Source organism: Nannobrachium achirus, assembly GCF_963921795.1.
Source record: "Nannobrachium achirus genome assembly, chromosome: 23".
In the NCBI taxonomy this organism is placed as follows: domain Eukaryota; kingdom Metazoa; phylum Chordata; class Actinopteri; order Myctophiformes; family Myctophidae; genus Nannobrachium; species Nannobrachium achirus.
The window spans coordinates 48743203-48765021 of record NC_137830.1 but is presented as its reverse complement, the minus strand read 5'-3'; the positions used below and the strand labels follow the sequence as shown (position 1 = coordinate 48765021).

The window sequence follows — 21819 nt, the reverse complement described above, 5'->3', positions numbered from 1 at the left end:
GGACGGCTAGGGTAGCGGTCCGGGTGCCTAGGTTGCTGATGTACATAGCCTGATAGCGTGTCGCGGGTTCGACTCCCGAATTCCAACGACCTTTCTATGCTGCGTGTCAATCACCATCTCGCACCTCCCATTTCCTGACGGTCTACTGTAAACTCTTCAATGTTTCAGGCCAAGGATCCCTTAGTTGAGAGAGAGATGAAGCAGGGACCCCCACAACCTGTTCATAGACTCCATATAGTTTCATTGTTTGACAGCACAATCATCAGTGTATTTTGGATTCATGTCAATTTGTGTTTTCAGATCCGTCAATATTTAATACATTTGACCTTTCACTCTGTACTTAGTCTGCTCTTTTTCCCCTCTACACCAAAGCTCTTAGCCAAAAATAGACGATCTACAAGCTCACAATGCCTCGCGCTTGTAGATCGGCCCACTAACGTTGTTTTATTTTGCATTCGTACTTGTTGGAGACGATGCCCTCAGCGATTTCGCAGACGTGGACGAAGAGCAGCGAGAAGGTCAGGATCCAGCGCAGGTTGTGACCGGGGAAATGGAGCCACGTGTTGTGATGGATCTGCACCTTAGAGCTCTGACTGCCCCACCCTGAGAGAGAGAGAGAGAGAGAGAGAGAGAGAGAGAGAGAGAGAGAGAGAGAGAGAGAGAGAGATTAACCACTATGATGGATCTGCACCTTAGAGCTCTGACTGCCCCACCCTGAGAGAGAGAGAGAGAGAGAGAGAGAGAGAGAGAGAGAGAGAGAGAGAGAGAGAGAGAGAGAGAGAGAGAGAGAGAGAGATTAACCACTTAACTATTAGAAAATAGCAGATATAGGGTTTGCCAATATGTAGTTCTAGAGTGGCCATTTCTTGGGTCAACACAACCTTACACAGATGTTCTGATTGGACTAGAGCATTAGTTCTAGAAATGGCCGCTAAGGACTACAGTTGCGTCACCACTGGCACACACTATACATGCAGATATATGCTATTTTTGAAACATCGTGAACATTTGTGCAAGTCTTTTGAATGTTTTTGTTCTATAAATGTCTTCTGAATCCTTCTCCTAAATCAGTGGTTCTCAAGCTTTTTTCATGTCAAGGACCCCCAAAATGACATGCAATTGGCCGCGGACCCCCCATCTCAAAATATGTTGTTCCACGGACCCTCCAGAAGATGTTAAAAAAAATCGTGATTTTTCTAAAATAGCAGATCTACAAGCTCACAGCGCGGCACCAAGTGCCGCGCTGCAAGCTTGTATATCTTGTATATAGCATCAAATAATTCTAGGCCTAAACGGATTAAACCCCAAATACTTCTTTGACCAGCGACTGTTTTGCCTCAACATCACAAATGTGATGATTCGAAGTCGGATTTACTCTCTTGGCCTAAAATAGGACACCAGGCGAGCAGATGTCCTCGCGCCTGGTGGCTGCCCAGTCGCCACAGGACAGCACCTCAATCTGTACCCATTCCAACTGGGATCAGAGTGGGCCTTGGTCAGGCCAGCATGACCAAGCAAGACTGCATAGTAGGGGTGGGCGATATGGTGATAATTATCGTTGAGACGATACAATGTCTCCACGATATGCCTTTTCAGAGGTATCGTATATATCGTGATACAATTGAGGGAGCCTTGTAAATAATCCTGTTTAATCGTTAATACAGAGATTCGTTGCAGAATTCAATTTAAACCTGCATTTTGGTCTAAATCAGTAGTTCTCAAACTCTGACAGTAATCAAATGAAACCAAATGAATTTGGTTTCATTTGTCAGAGTTTTGTCAGAGTCAGAGTTTTGTCAGAGTTTCATTTGTCAGAGTTACATACTTGTTCAAAGTTCAAACTAGACCTCCCAAAAGGAACCCACAGAGTCTAGTTTTTTGTCAAGTAACTTGAAAAATAACCATAAAAACCATCGTGATAAAATCGTGTATAGTGATACAGCTTTGGGAAAATATTGTGATATTGCATTTTTCCATGTCGCCCCCACCACTACTGCATAGTCCCATATGGGTCAGATATAGCCGGAGTAGATGGTCAATAGGGCTTCAGTAGAAATGAAGAAAGATGGTAACCACAATGTAGGGGTAGGGGGTACATGTAGGGGTAGGGGGTACATGTAGGGGTAGGGGGTACATGTAGGGGTAGGGGGTACATGAATTCAGACTGAGGATCACATCAGTTCACATGGTGTGGTGGGAACATGGCTTCGCTTGGCTGCAGTTAGAGAAATGGTTGGCATTTGGTATCAGTGACTGTTTTTGTGTGTGTGTGCATGTGCGCGCGCACACGTGCGTGCGCGAGTGTGCGTGCATGCATGGATGGACATTTTCCCCTTCCTAGTAATGTAGTGGAGTCAAAAGTACAGTATTTGTCTTTGAAATGTAGTGGATTTAAGGTATCTAAAACATGCAAATACTAAAGTAAAGGACAGATACTCAAAGAAACACACTCAAGTAACACTACTCAAGTAAATGTATCTTTGTTACTGTGCACCACACGAGGGCTTGTTATTACTTTAACGTTAATGTGGTTTCTGTTGTTAAACCAAACGGACCAGAGCCATTTCGGGGACCTCAGGGGACGCCGTCTGTCTATAAACAAACGACCCCAAACCCAGGAAGCATTCATTAGTGAGTCCTCAGGGGGACAGCTGGGGTCACAGAGCAGAGTCCAAGCCCTTCCCAGAAACTACACGCACACGCACACACACACACACACACACACACACACACACACACACACACACACACACACACACATTAGTAATATAACATTTGTAAATAGCGTGCACACAATCATACACACAAATACTCCCACTTGCACACAGACACAGAAGCGCATACACACGGAGACAGGCACACAAACACACACGTCACACATACGCACGCACGCACGCACGCACGCACGCACGCACGCACACTTGATAAACCAGGCATTAACAGTAAATCATACTAGTCATCAGCCCCCAGAGACTGAGTCAGGGACACCACAGTCACACAGTTACACTCATTGCTGAACAACTGACAAGGTTAGGAAGGAAGGATGGAAGAAAACAAGGAAACAACCAACTGTTCTTGCCAACCGTCCCTTGAAATACGGAATCGTCCCCTTATTTGGAAACAAAAATGTCATGTCCTTTGTTGAACTGATGACTTATAGAGGGTATGCGCGTGACATCACTGTTGCTGGAAGTTATGTGGGAACGCCTACTGAGTGGCAAAAAAACTAATTTCTGCCATTGACAGCCCATACATCCAAACAGAAAGGTCCTTTCTGATAGTATTAAACAAAGTTAAACTCACCAACATTGCGGCTGTACCTAAAGCTTGAATTATCCTCTTTCTATCTGCAAGGTTTTTGTTTCATAATAATCCACCATAGGCATGGTATGAGCTACTTTCTGTCAAGACATTCTGTGCAGGGGATTATTTTTTTGTTTGGAAGCGCTCGTTTTCAACAACACAACATCCTGCTGCCTCCTGCATTATGTGCAATTTAGTAACAGGTGGTATGCAGGACCGTTGAGTGATTTGCAACTAGCACTTCCAAACTCCAATGCTCCATGCTGCTCAATGTTTTGCCACTCAGTCTAGATTAGGGGGGTGGGTCCCAGTGGTCGTGCATACCCTCTAGTGGGCGAATCAATCGGGGACTGCCCCATAGGTCTTAACTCCTGTTGGGTCGAACAGTGTCGGCAGGTTAGATAATCACCCGCGTCACGGTTACTGAGGTTAATTTTAGGGTTAGGGTTAGGTTTAGGCATAGTTTTACTGAGGTTAGGGTTAGGGTTAAGGTTAGGTTTGGTGGTCGATCCAAAGGGTGTTCGACCTATGACATGTTACCAATCAATCATCTTACAAATTGAAACAGCTCATATACATATACAATAATTTACACATCCTACCTTTCTTTTTTCAATTCTGATTCCCCATAGACTTTTTTTATGTTGTGTCAAATAAAAAACTGTATTAAAAAAAAAAAGAAAAAAAAAAAAAAGATCTCTGCGGTTTGACTGTTATGGATACTTTTCCAGTTGCAGTCCCTCCCTACCCTTTGAAACTAAGGCCATGTTAAGACGACAAGGCTCTGTAGAGAAAACGGCGAGGTCCCGGGACAATCGCCGTTGCGTTTTGCTTTTTATCCAGCGTTCATGTGAATCCGCATCAGGGCATGAAATGATGTAGTGTCCATGTAATTTTGAATTTTCAGACACGGATAGACAATTCTACTTCCTTGTTTACCCTTCACCATGGTAACGTGGCTGCAGTAGGCTGTATGCGAGCCATGACATGTGTTGTCGTTTCTTGCGTTTCCGTTGTCAACTTTTACAGACAAAAATCCGGTCTTACTTTGTTCCGTTTTCAGCCCCCGAAAATGCAGTTGTCGTCTGAACGGAAAGCATATCTGACTTTTCATTTTGAGGAATCCTCGTTGCAACGTCGCCGTGTAAACATGGCCTCACTCCCACCTCACATAAAAGCCGACCCCACCCTTGCCATGTTCAAAGCCTCCCTCAAAACGCACCTCTTTAGACTTGCCTTCCTCACCTAATTCTACTCTCCCTTTCTGCTCTTTTAACACATAAATCCGACCGTCGAGTGCTTTTCCACCTGCCAGAGAGGAGCCCCCACGGGGTTTTGCATTTGCGTTCTGATCACATCAATACGTGACAGGTAGGGGTGTAACAATATAGTAACTGTATCGAAATATCGTTTTCAACTTAAAAAACCGAAGTATATCGAAATGAAAACAGCTAAAATCGAATCGTATCGTTTTATTTTGTATCGTATCGAATCGGCAGTGCAAAGAATCGATTGTATCGATACTACCTACTTGTGCATTGTATTTAGCATTTTTAAGAAGAAAAAAATAAAAAGGAGGGTTTTCATTACTTTTCCTTTCCATATAGCTACACTGGTCTATCGATAAATGTGTGTAATCTCTGGGTTCATGTCAAGGTGCAGGTTTGTCAACATACAATGACCATGTATTTGGCAGATAATCAATGTGTTTACTTATTTATATCCATAATAATACATGTTTCCCTTAAAAACCTGCACTATCCACACTTTTCACACAGATTTAATTTCTTTGATAAATAGTTACTATATCGATTTTAAATCTTTGAATCGAATCGTATCGTGTCGCCATGAATGAACCAATATCGTCCATGTATCGTATCGTCAACCATGTATCGTGATATGTATCGAATCGCTATTAAAATGTATCGTTACACCCCTAGTGACAGGTGATCCTTGAAATTGAAAAAGGTTGAGAATCACTGAAATATACTGTAAGATCAATCTCACTGTAAAATATATCCTCAGTGTTCATTAAACATTTCGACGTTGAGAACCACTGGCTTGAACCACGGTTTGTCAGAGACATACAGTATGGTGAATGTAATCTTTCTACATCACAGCTGGAGAACAGAGCAGCGAGAGCGACAGAGGTGTAAAAATGAGTAATGGGATTGTCCATTATGTGCGCGTCAACTAGCTGCCTCCATTCTTTAATAGGGCGACAGCGAAATTACTATAGTGTTGTCACAGGTGTGTGTGTGTGTGTGTGTGTGTGTGTGTGTGTGTGTGTGTGTGTGTGTGTGTGTGTGTGTGTGTTTGTACAATTGCCTGATACAGCCACCATACTCTATAGATCAAATGAACAAATAAGGAATAAAAACCAAGATGTGTGTTGCTCCCATGTGAACCTATGACTTTATGTGTTCAGTCATCTATATGACATAAATGACGTACACTCTACAGTCTACAACAGGGGTGCCCAAAAGGTAGATCGTGATCTACCAGTAGATCACCAAGGGTGTGCAGGTAGACCACATGACATGCCTCTAAAACAGGGGTCTCAAACTCAATTTACCTTGGGGCCGCTGGAGGCAGAGTCTGGCTGAGGCTGGGCCGCAGCCTCAGCGCACATGCACGCGTGCGCAGCGCGTGCATGTACGCGTGCACATGCACTAATAAAACAAATTAATGTGCACTAATTTGTTTGATTATTATACTGTAGTTTCTTCATACCAGTCTAACAACTACTGTATCTATCTCCCCATCAGTCTTCTCAAATATCTTTTTTTATTTTTTAACACAAAATAAGATGAACAAGGACCCTGGTGTAAACAAGTTGTGTTTAACTTATGGAACATGTACTGTACTGTTAACTGTACTGAATTATTAACTGTTTTGAGGTTCATATAAAACTCGCGGGCCGCACTAACATTAAACTTTCATATTAAGGTGGGAGCCACAAAATTTCGTCTCGCGGGCCGCAAATGGCCCCCGGGCCGCCAGTTTGAGACCCCTGAAAGAATGTCAATATGACATCAAGAAGGGCCTGTCAGCTCCCTTCATGGCTTCTAGTAGGCAAACCTCCAATGCAATACTTTGTTCAAGAGTCAGTAGCATTACAAAGAACCCCCAAACCTACCACTTCCATACAGAATGGGATGAAGACATTTCTCCCAGTATTTCCCATTTATTTCCCCCTTCAAGTAAGTGTGTTTGTCTAAAATGTAACGCCAGTGCTGCTATTCCAAAGCCTCCCTCAGGCCCTCAGCTAAAACATTGTGGATGGGTAGATCATGTTGAGCTAGTCATTTTAAAAGTAGATCGCACCCCTGGTCTACAAGGTTTCAACCTGATCTGACCACCATCACTTATAATACATACAGTACAGTACAGTACAGTACAGTACAGTACAGTACAGTACAGATGTAACAGAAATGAATGGAGGTACTTCCTTCATCTACTGGCATTGTGCTTAAGACATGTGCTGCTGATGGTTCCGTTGGGTTGTGGCCAAATATAAATCAATGTGGGAGTCCATGGCACAAAAGGCTCTTAATGGGTTAAACCTCGAGGCTGTATGGATCTCCCATGAACATGGGATTGGTTCGCTGCCAATTAACCAATTAGACCCTATATACAATTAAACCCTCTATACTAGGTCCTTTCGAGTTACCCTCTACACCAGGGTTCCCCAATAGGCCGTGGGGGGCTACTGTCTGGCCCACACCAACCCCAGTAATAATGGTGGTATAAGAGCAGCAACAACACTATATATCGTCGTTGTCGGGTGGAAATCTTGTATCTCCAAATGTGTACGTTCTTTCGCAAATCATACAAGGCTGTCGCACAAAAGTAGTGAAAACAGCAGATCTACAAGCACACAACGCCTCGCACCGCGAGGCGTTGTGTGCTTGTAGATCGGCTGTTTTCAATAGTTTAAATAATTTTTAAAATGATAAATGCAAAACAAATGGTTTTGGACATTTTCACCCGACAACGACAATACTGAACTGTCGTAGTCGCTGGAGTAGCAGGAACGCCGCCGTCGCCCCCTGCAATGCTGTGGCCCTCAGCTTGGTACCCTAGACATAATTCAATGTTGTGGCCCTCGGCTTGGTACCCTAGACATAATTCAATGTTGTGGCCCTCGGCTTGGTACCCTAGACATAATTCAATGTTGTGGCCCTCAGCTTGGTACCCTAGACATAATTCAATGTTGTGGCCCTCGGCTTGGTACCCTAGACATAATTCAATGTTGTGGCCCTCGGCTTGGTACCCTAGACATAATTCAATGCTGTGGCCCTCAGCTTGGTACCCTAGACATAATTCAATGTTGTGGCCCTCGGCTTGGTACCCTAGACATAATTCGGCCCTTGGGGAAAACTAATTGGGGAACCCTGCTCTACACCAAAACTTGCCGATCTACAAGCTCACAACACGTTGCGACTCACTGTGTGTGTTTGCAGATCTGTTGTTTCCGTCAAATGCTCAGGGGTTCGTGTGGATAATGCTCAGAGATTACTTCTCCACATACAGTAGCAGATGCAGTCATGTCTGATGTATTATTGACCCACTAAGAAGCTTATGTACACACAGACATCAGTAACATATGTGGACAGAGGCACACACACACACACACACACACACACACACACACACACACACACACACACACACACACACACACACACTTTCTCTTTTCAGACAAAGAAGCTGCAATCCGTATACATGTCCTACCCAGTGACTTGAGCCCAGCCCGCATGGCCATGGGACAACAATCTTCTATCATTCTGCATACTTGGCCAGGTGAGATATTGCACTGACTGTCAGCCAGGCAGAACTGCTGTACTGGGTCAACCAGTGGGAACACTACCAGACACCAGGGTCGAAGTGTCTCAATTTAAAGGACAACTTTGTTTTTTTACAACAAGGGTTCATATTTTAGATTGTAATTAGAGAAAAGAAAAATGTGGGGCATGCGTACGCATGGGGGTATGCGTACAAGTGGCTAAACATGTCTTTTTAGACACAATAAGCCAGCAGTTTCTTTATTGCTATTTACAGTAACACTTCCAGGCCCCATAAGTCACATCCAACCATGAAAGGTTGCGTTGTATCTTGGGAATGGGCTTATTCTGTGTAAAATGACATATTTAGCCATGCCTCCAACCACTGAAATAAGAATCTCTAAAACAATAGAAAGAATTAAATGAAATCAATTTAACACTCATCTTTTATATTCTTTAATTACAATCTAAAATATGAACCCTTGTTGTAAAAGAACCGGTTCCAGAACCAGTGCCGGTTCAACTATCTTGGAACCTTGGTTCGTTCTTGCGAACCGGCTTGCGTTTCCACCAGATTGAACCATGATTGAAGCCAGAAGAACCAAGGATGTTGTGGTTCCGGTTCGGAAACCAACTTTTACGGTTCGGAACCAACTCCGGTTCTCGGTGGAAAAGCTCACCTCTGGTTCATCCCATAGGCGGGAGAAAGAACCAAAACCGGTTCTTTGCCGTTGGAAAAGGCCCTAATGTGGAGGCTGAGTGGTTAAAACGATCGTTCGCCCCCAAAATGACTTTTTTTCCCCTATCCATTCCTCACCCCAATGAGACATGAATTCATGGATATTTTTTAGTTTTTGTGGCATTCCTAAGCCAATAATGTGAGATAGATACGGTAGATACTGTACCTTTATTATCTCAAGGGGGAAAATCAGTCGCCCAGAGGCAGCACAGCAGTTTTAAGGTTTACAAAGTTTTACAGGGATGTATGAAAAAGATAAAGTACTGTTGTGTGTACAGTAAAAAAGAGCAAGGCACAATAAAAAGAAGGAGACTCTTTGTGTCTCCAAACCGTAGGTCAGGGTTTCTCAAAGTGCGTGTCGGGGGACCCTAGGGTGCCTTGACACAAGTCCAGGGGTGTCTCAAGCTTACAACGCGTCAAGGTTCAAGGTTCAAGTTTATTACCGGTAGTCTCCCTCAGGAGAAATTTGTCTTGGAGACAGAGCCACATCTGCATTGTACATAAAAACACAAGTAAAACACATTTTCTTGTACGAGGGAATCAACAAGTGAAATTTCGCATCCACTGGGCCAAGCAAAGCAAAGTTTTTTCTACAAACGTGCTGTAAGTTTGTAGATCTGCTATTTTTGGTGAATGTTCCTCCCAGAATAGGGATGTGGAACCATTGGTTTGATTCCCGAGTCCGAACAGACCCTTGATGCGTATCATTCACCTTTCTCTCTCTCCCTGTTTCCTGTGTCAAATAAAGGCAGAAAAAACTAAATGGCATCAGAAGGGGGTCTGTCTGTGGCCTAATGCATGTCAAACTGGGGGTCTTTGAAAATTAAAAGTTTGTGAATCGCTGGTGTGTGTGTGTGTGTGTGTGTGTGTGTGCGTGCGTGCGTGCGTCGTGCGTGCGTGCGTGTGTGTGTCCTACCGATGAAGAGGATGGGGAAGGTGATGAAGAGCAGGAAGACATGGGGGACCAGGTTGAGGGCGTCCACGAAGCAGCCATTGTTCAACACACCCTGGTCCACGCTGTACGAATCCGTCCTGTCGTTGCCACAAAATGACAAGCCCATGCCGCCACCCGATTGGTCCACATAAGCCTAGGGGGGAGGGGTATAACATGAATAGAGTTCATCATTGGTTGGCAGCCGCACGTCAATCGAGAATGAAGCGCTGGTCAGTCAAAAAACACGAGGCAGTTTTATAGTTTACAGTTCATAGCGCACAGTTTGTGGGAGGGAAAAGAAAAGATCAAAATGCATGGTTAACTTTTGGGTTGAAAAGGTTCAAAGATCTATGGCAAAAATGACATGAAGCAGACATATCTCCGCAGGGCCGCTGCAACCCATTTTGATGCCCGACACACAACTCGCCGTCGAGTGCCGTCCGCGACGTCAAATGGATGAAACCAGAGCCCTCTATTGAAGAGTCGCGTCATCTCCGTTCACCTCATGGGGCCAGGCCTTCTACAGTACATACACATCTACTGTATTGGCGAATTGTGACAAAGTGCTGATCCGGATGTTTAAGGAAAGCATTGGAATCTATGGGGAAAAAGTGACATTTCCGGCATACGTGAACCACGTGACCGGCTCTGTTTCTGACCCGCATTGGCAGAACTCTCTAAAACAAGATCTGGATGAAAGCATTGAGCAGGATATATGGGGCAAGGGATGATCACAAATCATGCACGCTCATATGCATGCTGTGATTATTTTTAGGGAGAGCAGCAAATACATATTAGTTATTATGATGATGATCGGCTTGGGTCTTCTTGGACACAGACTGCAGAGTTTATCAGATGACACACAGAGTGGAATATAACTAGCAACTTTCCACAGAGTCATTGCGTGCCATCAAGGCAAGACCTGCCAGCAGCACCAGGCCTGTAGTCAGCATCAGGAAATCCCAGCAGGAACACCCTTTTGTTAGCTGGGGCAGTTCCTTGTTGACGGTGGTCTTCGTCTACTAAATGAAGTTCCAAGTTGAACCAGAACAATGTATTGGTCAGGCCGACATACAGTAACGGTAATCCTGGGCTCTGCTCTCCCTCTGCCGCGCCTGGGGAGACAACGGACTGACCTCATGCTTCCTTCTATGCATGAGGAGTCCAAGCTTCTTTTCACCTGACAGTGGAGATTTCCCTGGTTTGGACGTAGCGCGTGCAAGGAACACGTTATTCCAACCAGTTCCTTTCCCCTCCATCAGGCGCCCCGGCTGGCCAGGGGGAGGCATTATTGAGACCAGGATTACGTGCATGTTTTTGTGAGGGTTTCAACCCTAGGAGACACGGGGAGAACATGCAAACTCCAATACTTTTTTTAGGCTCCATGCACGGCGGCCATATTGGCAAGAATTGGGCAACTTCTTACTTCCTTCACAGGTGTTAATAATGATACTAATTAAGGTTGTGTGACCATTCTGGTCAGATGGAACACAGCCTATGAAGAAAGTACGGAAGTCGTTCAATTTCTTGCCAGTATGGCTGCCGTGAGAGTGTGAGAGTCCCGATTTGTAACCACTTTGAACCTAGCGTCCCCATTTTGGACTGCCGTCATTGTAGGCTAGACATTTTTCAAATATATCAGATCTAAAACCTAAAAACAATTTCAGTGCGCCACACAGGCACGCAATAAAGTATAAATCCGGCCTATCACCAGTTTGACAATCAGAAGTCAATCTCTGAAGAGGTGAATGACTTGAAAATATGTAAGAGAGATTGGTCTATTGCGGGGGTCAGCAACCCGCGCCTCTAGAGCCGCATGCGGCTCTTTAGCACCACCCTAGCGGCTCCCTGGAGCTTTTTCAAAAATGTATTAAGGGAAAAATATTTTCTTTTTATTTTAATATGGTTTCTGTAGGAGGACAAACATGACACAAACATTGTTAACGCTTTCCAATGCTGTAAAAATGTCTAGAATAAATATTACATTTAATGCTCATTATGTATTTGTAGCCTACTGTCATTTTGACAGTAGGCTAATATAGCTAATATAGACTTTTAATATATTGTCACTGTCAGGCAGAAACCTTGTATCTCCAAGTTTCTAATTTGTATGTTTTTTTTTCTCGCAAAGTAAAGCCTTGCTTCATCATACAAGACAGACGCACAAAAGTAGTGAAAACAGCAGATCTACAAGCACACAACGCCTCGCGGTGCGAGGCGTTGTGTGCTTGTAGATCGGCTGTTTTCACTAGTTTAGTTCATTTTGTAAATGATAAATACAAAACAAAGTTTTGGACATACAAGATTTCCACCCGACAACGATGATATATAAGGCTTTTATAATTTTTTGCGGCTCCAGACAGATTTGTTTAGGGTTTTTTTGGTCCAATATGGCTCTTTCAACATTTTGGGTTGCCGACCCCTGGTCTATTGGCACGAAGGCAAGAACAGAAGCTCTAGTAATACAGTACGAGTTCATTACTGATCAGCTAACCTTTAAGACAACGGCAACAATGATGGCGACATAGATAAGTGCATAGGTGCTACTGTATTTAATTTACAAGCACTTGTTGGCATGTGTGAACCTCAAAATGTATAAATAAATACAATACTTTGACAGTTTATTAGCCCGGAACTATTTAGACACCCAAACGTGCTTGCGTTTAATGACTGTGTTTGTGTGCGTGTGCGTGTGTGTGTGTGTGTGTGTGTGTGTGTGTGTGTGTGTGAGACGTGCCCTACGCACATGCCTGACCTTGACTCCAAAGCCCTTCTGTTGTTAACAGGGGCGTCAATTGGGTATGGCAGGGGTATGCAGCTGCCATACCCAGGGGGAAAATAAAAGTGCAAATAAGAAAATGCAACATTTAGCAAAATGGTCACTTTAACAAGGTATTATAATTATATTCTCCACACTTGTATTCTCCCCATCTTGACAAGATGGTATATATTCCCAGGTTCTGCAGGTCAGCTGCACAGGTGCAATGCATTATTGTTAATTGTGGCACGTTTACTAACATGCTAAGTTTTGCTGCACTTGAACAACCATTCCAGGCTGCCATATCCAGCCCACGAAACCTTAGAAACCTGTGTAAGGCCACATTCTCATAATATAATTCGGTTTAGTCGTGCGAATGGGAGGGGTGAAGTTGCCACATTCTTGCATATTTAATTGATACGTTTGCCCTCACACTGCACATTATCATCCGAAACAAGGAATCACTGAGTCCACGTCTGTCCACGGGACATACAGTATATCCAAGCTGCATAATAATGCCTCCTCCATCTCCCTGTGTTTATTAATTCTTCAAGTTCAACTCACAATGTAACCACAGGACCCCTGCAAAATTTGCCGCGCAGGCGTTAGCCGATTTATCTGCGGTCGAAGGTCGTCAACGAGCGATCACAAAATAAAACCAGCGGAGGGCGGAGGGACTCCCAAAATCTACCAGCAATAAACCAGACAGCAAATACTTTTAATTGCAAGATATGAATATCTACGAAGAGGAGGACGTCAACGTCTCTCTCTCTCTCTCTCTCTCTCTCTCTCTTGCCCTCCGCTGGCTGGCTCCCTCTGCGCTCCGCGCATAACAGCGTTAAGCGTCTCCATTTGGACATGATTTGGCACAGAGAGCGCGCGCGCCAGCAAGGGCGAGAGAGCCACACATCGGCCTATATTTTATTAGGCCTATAGCCTATATATGATATACAAGTGACTCCAGTGGCACTTTCCTTTTATCTAACTGTGAGCAACAACTCCTCACAAATAATACACCATGTGCGATCGAGGGAGCGGTGATCAGAAATCAATGAGGGGAGGAGGCGGCCAGAATCGTCAGAAATCTAATGAGAACAGACGGGGGGATTTAACCTTTTATAAATAACTATGGATTTAACCCGCACATGGCTCTATATAGCCTACCACAATGTTTCATTGCCTGTATTTGAGACGGATGGATTCACACCAACAGGGAAGCGTTTGCGGTAGCGCATCGAAACCACCGTTTTTTTGTGGATTTGCATTCGTTTCTTTTATTCGAAAAAGAATACGGATGCGTCTTCACACATGCCCAACCGTTGTGTATTTTCCAACAATACGTTATAGGATTCGTTTTAATCGTCATAAAACGTGCCTGTGTGAATGTCGCCTAAAAAACTGACAAAACTCGTTTTTTTCAGACATTGTGAAAATAGCCGATCTACATGCTCACAACGCCTCGCAGCGCGAGGCGTTGTGAGCATGTAGATCTGCTATTTTCACAATAGAACCGTGTTATCCAAAATGTAATGCCTCTTTTCCATGAGGACTCCCATCTTTGCCATACCCTAGCTTTTGCTGAACTGACGCCACTGGTTGTTAACCTCTCCTGGCATTGTTGACAATCCAGGAAGCTTAGCTAGCTAAAGCACTCGCACATAAAGAACACTGGCGTGACCTGACATCCCCGGGAACACAGTTAGTGAAATGATGAATAAAGTTTAAACTAGATAAATCATTAGGTTTGCTTTTAGCCTTGTCATAAACTGCGAGCCCAACAGTTTTTACCCACGTTCCAGTTATTTGTTTACGGTATTTGAGAGGGACAGGAATGTATTACTGAACAGGGCATTCAAATACAACACAGTACAACACATTTTACAGTGCAGTTAAAATGCAGTGTCAATATATAGGAGTTAGCAAGAATCATTTCTATCCTTATAGTCCCTGAGGCACTACTAGTATGCAGACCATAGACTGTATAAAAGATATGGACAAAGCGAAGCCATTGGTTTCTATGCAGCGCAAATGACACAATATGGGTCCTTGGCATGGGTGTTGCCATCATAGATTGAAATGCAAACAGGGGAGGCTATTGGCTGCCAACGGCCACGTGCAACCGCAGGGATACATGGGAGAATGTGGTCGGAGCCTCCCGAAATAAAGCACACGAAGAAGAACACAGCCGGCTCGTATCTGTTTAGTTGGCCACGCCCGCCGCAACTTTATCATCAATTTTAACATAAATGGGACCTTATTTTCACAAAACGCATATCATCGTCATTGAAAGGCAATTTTTAACTAGCGATAGGAATCATAAAGTATTCATGAAAATGTTAATTAAGGTTAGAAGTTACACGAAAGGGGAACATTAATGGGATCCAATGGAGAACAATTCTTTTTGCAACCGGCCAGGGGGAAAACAGCGCAACTAGCGGCCAATAATAGGAAGTTTTAGTTCCGTATTGGGCTCATTTTAAATCGGCGGAACTCTCCCCCTGATGCAGACACAAACCATAGTTTAAAACATACTCCATTACATCACGGTGCACAGAATAATCCTCAGTATGTGTAACTTATTTGACAGGGTTTAGCTTATTTAACATGATTTCATTCAAGCTTAAAGATAATACCAGTAGTTCAGGTCTGCTTTTTGATCACTTATGCACACTCAGATAGCATGACACTCCTTAGGCCCACACAGTTGCTCCCTCTGTTAATGTGCAATAAATCAGTGTTCAATTCATTTAACTCAGAGATTGTACAGATGGCCCCTTAAGGGTCCATTTGGTTCCATGTGTACACTGTGAGTGTGCCAGCATTTATGCTGGCATGATTATATTACTGTCACATATTACACTAGTATTAGTGTTAAATTACAAATTTAGGCTATTGTGAATGAAATTCTGTGCTGATTGTGAATGTGTGATGTACAGCATGTAATCAATCAATCAATCAATCAATCAATCAATCAATCAATCAATCAATCAAATTATTATGATTATTATAGACCTGTTGTGTGGTGAAAAGACATTGGGCTACTTTACTGGGAATTAGTGGCTTAAAAGGCATTTTAAAATACAATCAGTGATTCAGGGAGAGAAGGTTAGTCTAAATATTTGGATAGGCCATATCTGTCAGATGGAGTGGTGGGCTAATCGTCATTCCTACTACAGTGTTTATACAGTAAATCAAAGCACAATGACTGACTGGACAACCGATTTGATTGAAACACAAATAATCTTTTGAATAGTTAATGGCCCTAGTAGCCTACTGTCAGTGTTTTAGTAACAAGCAGTGTAACCAACCAAGCGACACTCAACTGTTGCTTAACTTATAGCAAGCACTCCACAAACACTTGCTGCTCGCACACACAGCCCTGTTTCTTCTAACCATATACCGTCTGTCAATGTTCATAATAGGAATACAGCCTCCAAGGCTAATTATAGAGACAAAAAAAAAACAGCTTACCTCTGACAAAAACAGAAGTCCTTATTGACCTATAGGTTCATTCCGGGTGCCTGGGTTTTGAGGAAAGGGTAAATTAGAGAGAGAGAGAGAGAGAGAAAGAAAGAGAGAGAATATTGGAGAGAGAAAGAAAAGACAGATTATTTTTAGCCCCAGTGCATCAGCGGCATACTAGCAGCCTCTCTCTCTCCCACTCTCTCTCTCTCTCTCTCTCCCTCCCTCCCTCATATCGGATTTCCAAAACTTGAGCGAGTCTAGCGGTGGGAGAGTAACAAACTGCATGTCTTTACACAGACACGCTGTCCGGCCATGTGGCCTGTCAAATGTCTGATGCAGAGTTCTCTGGGATACAGGTACTGTACAGAGTCTAAATAATATTACAGGCTACACTGGAAAATCCTGGGTGTCCTTTTGAACTCTGTAAGAGTGTACAAAATGTACCCATTTGATGGACCCATTTGAACACATTTACAAATGGACAAATTAACATTGACAATTTTACTGCGTAGAATGGTAACCTACTAATAGACTATAAGCTAGATGTTCTTTAATATGGATTTAAGATTCCACATTTGGAAAAATAAAACTTTATATGAGGCATATATGTTTTGCAGGGATATAGGTTGACAAACACCATATGTCTGTGCTGATATAGCAAACTTGTGAATAAAATATCACTTGATACATGACAAGACTCTGCCTGACTGAAAACATTCACATAATAGAAAACACAATTTACCATAATTTGTCTTATATAAAATATGGCAAATTGTGTCTTAACTCCTACATAATTCTAAATAAACCATCTTAGCAGGGGGCAAGTGAAATAGGCTAAATGCAAATGTGATCTGTTTAGGCTAACTTCAATAAAATAATATCGTAGCCTAATTGTTTGACCTATAGCTGTCAAGAAGAAATGTGTCCACACACTGATTTTGTTCCAAACCATGGCATAGGCTAATTATAATAATTTATTTTGATTGATTGATTGATTGATTGATCGAATACTTAGAAGTTTGCATAGGAAAAGCTATAGGACGCCTACAGTTCACTGATACGAGGTCAACTAAAAGGTAAAGACCACAAAATACATCCGCAAATGGGGAGGCTTTATAATGTGTATGGCCAATAGGACGTGAGACGTGGTTATGGCGTGAACATACTGTTATACTGTATTATGTACAGTATGTGGCTGTTACCCGGGATTGCTTGGCATTGTTTTACTTAAGTTTTACTTCTGTTTTTTGTTTTGTTTTGTTTTGTCTTGTGGTCATTGTATTGTATTGTATTGTATTGTATTGTATTGTATTGTATTGTATTGTTTTGTTTTTGTCAGTTCTATGGTTGCCATGTACTTTGTTCCATGTTATTGTGAAAAATTTAAAAATCTAAATAAATATTGAGTCATAAAAAAAGAAAGCTGTTAGGCTTGTTATGGGGTCTTTGTACTCAATTTATACTATAACTCTCTCTCTCTAGCAGATCAGTGAATGCTGGCTTTAAAGTAGATGACGTCGTTCAGCATAGCCTATACTAGGCTGATACAATAGGTCAGTGGTTCTCAACCTTTTTACACCAAGTACCACCTCAGAAATGTTATTAAAAAAAAACACCATAATAACTGATGACGCGTAGACCAATCCCATCATATTCCTCTATGCCAATAATTTGATTTATTGCCATGAATTCAAGGCTTGTTGTAATCGATAGAAATATGTCTTTAGTTTCTTCTTTTCTTGTGTGTGAACTACTTCTTTAACGTGTGCAGTTGTCAGAACTTGTCACACAATGCCACAGACATAGCGAAAGCCCTTTTCAACAAAGTGCTTGATGGTCAGAACTACCTGTAGTATAATATCAATATTGCACTCTACTTTTGTATTTTTTCTTCCTTTTTGGGAGACTCCTCTGTGTAGGCTACCACCAGAGGGGGGCACAAGACAAGTACCACCAGTCGTACATGTAGGATGTAGTGTACCACAGGTTGAGAACCAGTACAATAGGCTATAGGCCTAATAAGCCATCATCATATCAGAATAAAGAGACCTTGGATGTAGGCAATGCGACGACCCGTGTTTTATAGGGCGCAGTGAACCGATGCAAAGCCATGCCACCGGCTAGAATGTCAACCAAACCATCCAGCCAAGCAGCATCGAAGGCTTTATCTGTTGATAATGCAATTCTAGGATATGCATAGGCTACCCATATGCATATAAGGGTATAAGGGTATTGTCAAACAGGGGGATCTATAGGCCTATGTCATTCGGTAAAAAAAAAAAAAAAAAAAAAAAGAACTTGAGGCTACTGGTACAGATTAGAACATAACTAGCCTTTTAAAGACGCACGTGTATTTATGCTGACGTTTTCACTCTACGGGCGTCTTGGGGTATTAAAGGAGTAGTTCACCCCCAAAATGATTTTTTTTTCTATTGATTAGTCACGCCATGGAGACTAGAGTTCAATAATATTTTTAGTTTTTTGTCACATTCCTAAGACTAAAATGTGATTACAATAAATTTACCCCCATTCGTTCCGGATGGGGACCCGTTTCGAAACGGAGACTTGAGTTCAATAATATTTTAGTTTTTTGTCGCATTCCTAAGACAAAAATTTGATTACAATAAATGTACCCCCATAGATTCCGGCTGGAATCAATGGGGGTAAATTTACTAATGTTGCCTTGGGAATGCGACAAATACAAAAAAGAAATATTATTGAACTCAAGTCTCCATGGCATGAGTAAGATACAAAAAAGATCATTTTGGGGGTGAACTACTCCTTTAATGGAATGCAGACCTGGGACATGCATCAAATACAAAATACAAGGTAGGCCTACCAATGTCTTCTGCCAAAAGTTAGCGAAACCCGCGACACCTGTGCATAATGTATTTAGTCCATATTTTTCAATACAAATTGTTTTAATCCAGTCTGTGTCGGAATCTCAATGCTTTTCCTCGTTTACCACAACGTTGGCTGCAACTGCACAACAGCGCCTCTTGTGGTGGCCGGTAAACGAGGAAAAGCAGTGAGACTCCCGACACAGACTGTATTAAAACACTTCTATGTGTATGTTCTATGTTAGCAAAATATAGACTAATACATTGCGCACAGCTTCCGCGGATCTCGCTAACACTTGGCAGAAAACATTGGCACCTTATATTTTGCATTTGATGCATGTTCAGAGCCCGTAGAGCTTCGAAGGTGAGTGTCCAAGCCTGCATTCCATTAATACCCCAAGACGCGTTGTCACTTGGTAGACTACAGAACTCTTTGTCATCATAATTATGTGACAGAGTAGCTCTGGTCCAGAGCGTCAGTGCAGACCCGTCGCTACTACACCGGGATTTCTCTACCCCTACGAGCGCTCAACTTTAGTCAAAATAAACCAAACTACTTCACCACTCACCAAACCAAAGGTAGTTTTGCGTTGTTGAAAGTCTATTCTCCGCGGTGGGAAACCTCTCAGCACCCCGCCCACTCTGTAAAATACACTATTTTTGTCATGAAATAAAACGCATCCAACTCGACCGCCGCTTATTTCCGGGTTGTGAACCGTTCTATCTGCGGTGGCCGCAGGGTGGCTCGAGGTGGGTGCGTTTTTATTTCATGACAAAGACAATATATTTTACAGAGTAGATGGGGTGCTGAGAGGTTTCCCACCGCGGAGAATAGACTGTCAACAACGCAAAACTACCTTTGGTTTGGTGAGTGGTGAAGTAGTTTAGTTTATTTTGACTAAAGTTGAGCGCTCGTAGGGGCTGAGAAATCCCGGTCTGATCATTTAGCGACGGGTCTGTCAGAGCGTCAGAGTTAAGGTGAGAGCGTCTTCAGTGGTCTGACTGTGATGGTATGAGGAGGAGTAGGCGGACCCCATTCTTCCTATCCTATTAATTAAAGGCTACCAGAAACCTTAAATTCCCTCAGCACTCACCAGTTTTTGAGACACACTTTTGCGAGGGCGTTATTTTGGTCGAAGCGTCCAATCGAAGGCTGTATTCCCTCCCTCATCCATCCATCCATCGATCCATCCACTGTCCTTCCCGTGAGCTCCCCCGTTCATTGATCGTCTCCCAGTAGTAGATAGCAACACATCATCCTTCCATGAGTTCCATCCATCCATTCAGATTTCAGAGCTGGAGAAGCTGGAGCGCACACGCACACTACACATGCATTGCAGAGTAGACAGTCAAGCATCGCGGGCGGCATGCAGCGATCGTCTCGAGTCGTGCATCATCATTCTGGCGTTAATTCCTTGCTGCACGACAAAAGGACGCACACTGCAGCAATCTGGGTCAAAACAAACGAAATCCGAACTGAATAGGGTGAGGAGGTGTCAAACCTGGTTGGCCATGCATCGAAGGCTGCACTGTCACGTGACGTTATTGATAACCAATAAACCCAAGACTATACTATAGCATGTCACATGTGGGCTATATACATCAGTGGTTCTAAGGATCCCCAAATTGAAACTTATCAGCCTGCGGACCCCCATTTGAAAATATATGCCAGGGACCCCCCTAGCTCTGGTCCATCGCGTCTCCTCCCAGACGCGATGGACCAGAGCTAGGACCCCCCTAGATTTTAGAACTCTAGCACTAGCAGTGATTCTCAACCATTTTAATGTCAAAGACCCCCAGTTTGACATGCATTAGGCTACGGTACGGACCCCCGTTTAATGGCATTTCTATCTCTGGGACCCCAATTTATATTGTGAAATCAATGTAAATTTAACTCTGAGAGTGTACAAAAGGAACAAAAATTTGGTTCCATTTGTATGCTCTCCGACTCTGAGTTACAGACAGACCCATAAGTTCCATTTGGTTCATATCTATCATTTAGCTGGGGACCCCCTGTAACCTCCTCAAGGACCCCTGGTTAACTGAAGGGCATCATCTGGGAATGCCCATACTGTATTTGGACATTTTATTTATTTCATCCTTTATTAATATAATTATATCCATATACACATGGACTAAAAAAAATAGAAAATCTACAAGCTCGCAGCGCGGCAATCGGTGCCGTGCTGTGAGCTTGTATGTCTGCTATTTTCCAATAATTAAAAATAATGCGTAATAATGCGCCTAAATGGGTTAAACCCCTCCCCCTATGAAGAACATTCATGGGGGATCCGCAGTGAATCCTTGTACCCAGGGCCCAATTTGGTGCGACGCCCCTGGTCATAGCCCGGGAAATTAGTAAAACAATCGTTCACTTTGAGATACAAGCACCAAATTTTGCACAAAGTTTAGTGATCAGTCATCACTTTTCACAGTAGTGTGGGGGACGTTTTTAGCCCAAGGAATGTTTTTTTGTGCAAAACAAATGATTGCATTGGATTCAGGATCATGAAAAACCCCTAGTTTGACCCCTCACATGCTACTTAAAGCAGATTTATGTTTTTGTATTATTTTACTGTATAAAGTCAATGGGACCCAACCCTTTCGAAAAGAAATTGAGTGGCTAAAGTGCTTTTTGGGAAAAGTAGGTCCAGAGGAAACTTTATGCAAAATTTGGTGCTTGTATCACAAACCGAACGATTCTTCCAAAAAATAGTATTAATTTCCCGCACTATCAATGATATTCTGTCAGCCTCACACTGTGACACAACTTTGTTCCATTGGCACTGAGGACATTCTACAATGGACAAAAGGGCAATGATGATCAGTCAGTTGTTGTGGGAATTGCAGACGTTATCCAAAGAAAACAACCCATTCTCTGAGCACTGCATGTGCTGAAGAGCAATGTCAACTTTCAAAACAACTTCAGTGAAGAGAAATCTGTTGAATATTTATTTGTTGTCGTTTCTCTTGAAGACACTGCAGACTCTGTT

General features: G+C 42.9%; 1 protein-coding gene across 1 annotated transcript in view; it reads right to left on the bottom strand.

Moving 5' to 3' along the window:
- abcc9 (ATP-binding cassette, sub-family C (CFTR/MRP), member 9) overlaps positions 1-9890 on the bottom strand; it is a gene marked incomplete at its 5' end in the record, with an annotated part of 151720 nt that extends 141830 nt beyond the window's left edge. The window contains 2 exon segments of the mRNA XM_080754170.1: positions 462-603; positions 9746-9890. Coding sequence (XP_080610296.1) covers positions 462-603; positions 9746-9890 — 287 coding nt within the window.
- Between the last annotated feature and the right edge of the window lie 11929 nt (positions 9891-21819).